Genomic DNA, 6,760 nt, shown 5'->3' with positions numbered 1-6,760 from the left:
AAGGAAGTCAAAATACTATTGAAACAAGGGATTCTGATAGTTGCACAATGGGCACAGCTAGAGGCAGGGACTTTGGATCAATTACTGGGGGAATGGAAAAGTTACATGTATGTAGTAGGGAACAGGGGTTATACTTGGAGTTTTCTCAGAATCTGCACTGAGGGGTAAGGGAGCTATCTATGAAAAGGTGTGCAACTTCTCCAATCCCCAGCAACTCCAGCCAGTTTCCCAGTACTGCCTTGCCCTGGTCCTGCAGGTGTGGCTGGATGCAGTTTAAATATCTGGGCACAAGCTCAGCCAGACTCTGGTTCCCTCTGCTGTTCACTCCCACTGGGCTTCTGGTCCCAGCCCCATCTCAGTCACTGTGGCTGGTCAGAAGACAGTAAATCCCAAACTGGTTAGTTGCAAAGTCCATCTGGCTTGGTTTTCTGTTGCTGATAGACCAGGGGAGTTTCTGTGTGAGAGAATGGGGGACTATTCTCACTTCTTCCACAGCCCCAAGGAGGGCTGGATGGCTGATCTGGCTGGAAGTACCAAAAGAGCTCTCCTTCACCTATCCCTAGAGGAGGCAGGATGTGACCCCAGGAATGAGAATACACCAGGGCAGATACAGACACAGAAACATTTTGCCTGAGGGCATTAGGTTTATTTTGTGGGAAAGCAGAGTGGGGACTCTCTGAAAGGCACTTGTGAGGCATAGAAGTAAAGGTTGCCACATGACTAATGGTGGACCCCTTCCTGGTGTCCTTGGGGGTAGGGGAAAGATAGACAGCTCCCAGGGCCACAGAAAATACCTCTATCAGATAGAGAAATCCAAGTCCCAGTGCCTTATGGTGGAGCTGGGGTTCAGCAGATGGCCTGCTGTTTTTATACGAAGAGTTTGCTTCCTCCGGGCAATCTTAAAGTCTGGCATTCACAGCTGGAGGCACAGGGCCCATCCACTTCTCTCCTGGATGAAGGAAATAACAGACTCTGCACACCGTTCTCAGGTGTGCTGGCAGCAGGAGTTGGTCCCACAAGGTCCCAGGGGTTTTCTAATAAGACCCTTGCTTGGCTTCAAGGTACAGAAGGCTTCCTTCTCTTTTAATGGCGATGAAGACAGCCCCTGCCCATTCAACGTTGAACAGCACGGACTGCATAAGGCTTTGCTACTGGAAGTACCAAGAATATTTTTTGCTCTGAGCCCCTCCTTCCAGTCAACTGATATAGTGGGGGTGGAGCTGGGGTTAAAGGCAGTTCAGTGTTGAATCTTTTTATTTTTTGAGACAGTCTTGCTTTGTCACCCAGGCCGGAGTGCAGTGGCATGATCTTGGCTCACTGCAACCTCCACCTCCCAGGTTCAAGTGATTTTCCTGCCTCAGCCTCCCGAGTAGCTGGGACTACAGGCGTGCACCACCACGTCCGGCTAATTTTTGTATTTTTAGTAGAGATAAGGTTTCACCATGTTGGCCAGGATGGTCTCAATCTCCTGACCTCATGCTCCGCCTGCCTCAGCCTCCCAAAGTGCTGGGATTACAGGCGTGAGCCACTGCACCCGGCTCAGTGTTGAATCTTTAACTTACCCAGCAGGAACGCCAGCAGCTCCATCCGGTCAGAGCCAAATATCATGTGGGTTTGGCCATCCACATGGGCCACGGTGATGGGCAGCCCAAAGGCCTGGAGAAAGCAGTTACAGTGCAAGGAGGAAGGCAAAGGAGCAGGTATTAGGTGGGGGTTGAAGGCTTCGAGTCAGTACTTTTCTGAGTTCACAGAAGGAAAGAGGTGTAAGAGGCTCCATGGCCCCAGGTGCCTTCCTGTTTCTAAGATGCTGTCTTTTCTCTCACTATCCATCTCCTTCCTTTCCTTTCCCTGAGCCCAAGGAAAAGAAGGGAAAAGATGAGGGTTGTCTAAGAGCATTGAGGAGAACACTTGGAAAGCGAGCTTTTGCACAGAAGCATGGGGACTCACACCTAGAGATTCTCAAGTCTCCATCTTCAGGATGGAGGCTGGGAACACACATAAAGAGCTGCTCACCCCGTATCTGCAGGCTGCCTCAGTGGTCTCCTTCAGCTGGTTCTTCACCTTTGGCGTTGAGATCTTTTCCAGAAGCCCCTGGGCTTGTTCTGCAGACATGCCAGCCTTCTCTGCAGCCTAAGGGAATATAGTAGGGAATACAACTGTGGCTGCATGATATTGGATGGGGATCTCAGAGGAAAACTCTGGTCTTTTTATTTTCTGCCCCCAAGTTTTCCTGGCAATGCCCTTACCCACCCACAAGTGGAGATCTGTCCTTGCCAAGAGGAACTATTTCCTTTCTCCCAAATCTTGAGATGGGTGGAAAAGGTAGATGGCACAGAGTCAATCACAGAAATTAACACCAGGGGACATCTTAGAGACCAGCTAGATAGACCTCTTTATTTCACAAATGAAGAGCCTGAATCCAGAGGTGATACATTACTTGCTCAGAGTTACAGAGCATGTTGGTAGCAGAGCCAACACTAATATTGAGGTCTCTAGAATTCAAGTCCAGGGCTCTTTTCTTCCTACTTCTCAGAGTTCCTGAGTATCTCATGCTTTTTTCGAATCAAGAGCTAGGCTCTAATTCCAGTGGAACTTCCTGAGGACCTTGTAACAAGGCACATGGCTGGAGCCACCTACCTGGCTTCAAGACAAAGACAAAGGCTTCAGTTTGTGGTTTGGGTATAGTTTGGGATAGGTGGTTCTTAACCTTGGCTGCCCATTTGAAACTCCTGAGGAGCTTTAAAAAATCTCCACGTGAGGTCATCCTTTAGAACTAGAGCCAAGCACTGTGGCTTATGCCTGTAATTCCAGCACTTTGGGAGACTGAGGCAGGAGACTGCTTCAGCTCAGGAGTTTGAGACCAGCCTGGGCAACACAGTGAAACCCCCATCTCTACAAAAAAATTTAAAAAAAAATTAGGCATGGTGGCACATGCTTGAAGTCCCAGCTACTCATAAGGCTGAGATGGGAGATCACTTGAGCCCAAGAGGTTGAGTCTGCAGTGAGCCATGATCATGCCACTGCACTCCAGCCTGGGTGACAAAGCAGGACATTGTCTCAAAAAAGAAAAAAAGAACAAGAACAATTACATCACAATTCCAGGGGGAAAGGGTTAGCTCCAAGGTACTCCAGGCGATTTTAATTCACAGCCAAGATTGAGAACCACTGCATCTTGACTTCCTAGATCAGAAGTGCGACCCAGGAATTCATGTAGCCTGTCCTAATGAGACACTGTCTTTGACTTGGTTAAATTAGAGAATTATGTACCACACAAAATGTTTACAGAAAAATGGTTAAGTAAAACAAAAATAAGTCCACTCAATAGAACCTCTATAGAAACAAAGAACTATACTTTCAAAGAGTTAAAAACTGCATGGAGTCCAGGCACAGTGGCTCATTCCTGTAAACACAGCACTTTGGGAGGTGGAGGCAGACAGCTCTCTTGAGCTCAGGAGTTTAAGACCAGCCTGGGCAACATGGTAAAACCCCTTCTCTCCAAAAAATAAAAAAGTTAGCCGGGCATGGTAGTGTGTGCCTGTAGTCCCAGCTACTCGGGAGGCTGAGGTGGGAAGATCGCTTGAGCCCAGGAGGCAAAGGTTGCAGTGAGCCGAGGTTGCGCCACTGCAGTCCAGCCTGGGTGACAGAGCTAGACCCTGTCTCAAAAAAAAAAAAAAAAAAAAAAAAAAAAGGCACGGAAAATGATTATTAAATATGAAGTAAAAAAGCAAGCTAAAAATTACACATGTACTTTGCAGGAATATAGACTGTAGAAGATATATTTGCCATTCCTTATACATTTAACTTTTGTGTGATTTGCCACTTGATATATTACATTTGAATAGGTTTCAACTATTTTTTTGTAAGCCAGAGGAATAATACTGTTTTGAATTTCCTAATTTAATCCTGAAGACAAACTTACTTATCTGTGGCTCACTGGTCAATGTTTTGAGCTATTTCCATTTGTTCTCACTCAGGCTTCTATATACCGTGGCATTAGTCAGTTATCTCTTTTTGTCTTTTTAAAGCCTCTTGGAAAAAGTCTCCTGTCTTCCACTCTGGATGTGTTGGTGAGGTTTGTGTTGGAGTTTGTGGAGACTTGTGAATACTACATCCCTCCCCGTCCAGGGGTTCCGACACTGAGCATTTTTCTCTCATTGATGTCTTTCAGCAAATAAATTCTACCGATATGTTGTCCCTTTTGCACTTCCCCTTTCAACTTTGAGATATCCTTTTGAGGATCCTTAGTTCTGACTTTTCAGTAATTTGTCCCCTGAATCACAGACATCCTTTCTTCCCCAGTAATTATAACCTTTTCCATGCAATAAGAGACCTATTGTATTCTTTACCCCCAACCGCCAACTGCTCTCCGATTCTCTCTGAGTACAGTTGAGGTGGAGCCAGGACACTCACCGCCAGGATGCTCTGGGGCTGGGTGATGTCTTCATCCTAGGAAGAAGAGAACACTCAGCAGGAAGCAGTGCCTCTCAGAAGGAGAGGGGTGTGACTGGAGGACAGTAGATCCTCTGGGGTAGTGGGGAGGGCAGGATCATGACCCTGAAAACATTTCTGGGGAAGGTCAGAAAGTCATCGAAGGTCCTCCCAGAGGATTCCCAGAGCCCCACACTCACCCTTGACCAGACGCGCATCCACAGCTCCCGGGACGCTTTCTCCAGCATCTCTGGATGCTCTAAGCTCACCGCGGTGAGGAAACGCATGGCAGACAAACTTCCTGTGGGGCAAAGGCACCCAGAGGCAGGGCTCCTCTTGCTGCTTTCCTGGTGGAGGACTAGCTCTTCCTTGCTTCTGACATCCCCCAGAGCTCCTCTGCCCTCAGCCTCTCACCCAAGGTTCCCATGACCTATTTGCCTGCTCTTCTTCCCTTTCATGCCCGGCAACCTTCAGCTCCCTCAACGCTGATCCTGAGGTTTCCCAAGGCAGGCTTCACTTGCTTTAGTCTCCTGCAGCCCCTCCATCCTATCAATCCCGCAATCTCCCACTTCTCTGTTCTTCACTGGATACCCTGTCTGCATCCCACTCTCTTCACCTTTTTCAATAATCACAGAAAAGAAATCCTTGGGGAACTGGATGGGAATCTGGAAATGGTGTCTCAGGAGCTTTATGTCATTTGCCATGTATTGTCCTTTGCGGGGAAGCAGACCTGGAGGCTTGTTTCCTGCCAGGAGAAGGTTGGGCACGTTAAGTGAGAAAAGGCCTAAGGGTCCCAGGTTTGGGGACCTCGACCTGGGTTTTGGGCAGAGGGCAGCTTTCTTTTTTCTTCTCTATTTTTTTTTTTTCTCGTTGTTTTGCTCTTGTTGCCCAGGCTGGAGTGCAATGGCGCGATCTCAGCTCACCGCAACCTCCGCCTCTTGGGTTCAAACGATTCTCCCACCTCAGCCTCCCAAATAGCTGTGGTTTACAGGCATGCGCCACCACGCCCGGCTAATTCTGTATTTTTAGTAGAGACGGGGCAGAGGGTAGCTTTCTAGCTGCCAGTGCCAATATAAGGACCCGCTGGGGTCGGCTCTCTTGGGCCACTGAAATCACCCTTGCCCCGACCCTCCCTTCCTACCACTGTCTTTCATGATCCCTCCTATGAGGCTGGGCCGCAACTGCAGGTTGATGTTCCAGATATTCTGATACCGGCAAAGGACCTGCGGGCAGAGGTCAAGAACGATTGCCAGTGTGCAAGATGGAAAAGTGAAAGCCGAGGGAAAGGGAAGGGAGCCGCTAAGTGCAGAACAGAGGTTATGCGGACACCCTACATTGTTTGGTTTGAAATCGACAAAACTCTCCCCTCTACCAGAAATCTATTCCAGGATCTTCGCTCCTGTTGCCAGTTTTCCCCAAAACTGCCATCGTTGGGCTAAGAGGTGGGCATGTTCTGCATTTCTCCCCGAATGTTTGGAGCCGCCCCTCTTTCCACCACCGTGGGAAACTGCAGTCGGGATATAAAGGCTCGGGTTGGAGCCAGCGACTCCATTCCGTTTAAAAGCACTAAGTGACCTTCAGCCCTGGAGCTCTCCCTGCTTGCCCTAACCCCGTGGGCGGCGCCAGGAGTTTCACGAGACCTCTGTCCCTGTGCCCTGCGCTCATTTTTCCCTCCGCCCTCATACCCCAGGCCCCGCCGAGGCGGCCACCCCAGCGTCACCTCGAAGCCCAGCCAGGAGTAGGGGGACAGCACGTCATAGAAGAGCTCCACGGTGCGCAGCAGGGGCCCCATGCTGCAGGCTCCGGAAGAGCGGCGGCAGCAGCAGCTAGCTCCCCGGAACTTGGCACAGGCAGCCTGGCTTCTGGACCTGCCCGGGACCGCCCACCGCCTTAGCGCGCAGCCTCAGAGAGAAACTGCCCTGGCAGAGGCCCCCCTCAGGCGCAGCGGGGCGGGGCCAGCCTACGGCCCCCAGCCAGGGGTGGGGTGGGTAGGGACCCCTCGGGGAGCGCGCAGGTGTAGACAAGAGGCGCTGCAACCGCCTTTGCAAAAATTTTAACAGTGAGGAAATTACCAAGGTGAAACATCTGAATTCACCAACTCCATCGTGCCTTTAACCTCCAAACTGCCCTTGGTCATTCCTGAGCATGGGACGAGCCAATATAGGGAGAAATTTAGTATATAGTTTAAATGATAATAGCCCTTCCCCAAACTAAAGCAGTTTTATAAAACTAATAAAAGTCCAACAAGTTTAGGATTATGAGAGGGGCCTGAATTCTGCTAAGATGTAGGAATTACAATTACCAGACATTGTTCCAGAGGTCACAAGCTCTG

At 49.5% G+C, this 6,760-nt stretch overlaps 1 protein-coding gene across 2 annotated transcripts; it reads right to left on the bottom strand.

Annotated features, from left to right (window-relative positions):
* Nucleotides 1–602: 602 nt before the first annotated feature.
* On the bottom strand, nucleotides 603–6,313 carry GSTK1 (glutathione S-transferase kappa 1). Of its 2 annotated transcripts, NM_001266849.1 has the most exon segments (8): nucleotides 603–949; nucleotides 1,563–1,656; nucleotides 2,014–2,130; nucleotides 4,411–4,446; nucleotides 4,629–4,729; nucleotides 5,045–5,173; nucleotides 5,570–5,651; nucleotides 6,149–6,313. In NM_001266849.1, coding segments are annotated over 8 exon segments (681 nt in total). In that variant the 5' UTR covers nucleotides 6,221–6,313; the 3' UTR covers nucleotides 603–899.
* Nucleotides 6,314–6,760: the final 447 nt, after the last annotated feature.

The sequence above is a fragment of the Macaca mulatta genome, chromosome 3 (genome assembly GCF_049350105.2).
Source record: "Macaca mulatta isolate MMU2019108-1 chromosome 3, T2T-MMU8v2.0, whole genome shotgun sequence".
In the NCBI taxonomy this organism is placed as follows: domain Eukaryota; kingdom Metazoa; phylum Chordata; class Mammalia; order Primates; family Cercopithecidae; genus Macaca; species Macaca mulatta.
The sequence above is the reverse complement of the archived record's forward strand: the minus strand, read 5'-3'. Positions and strand labels throughout refer to the sequence as shown.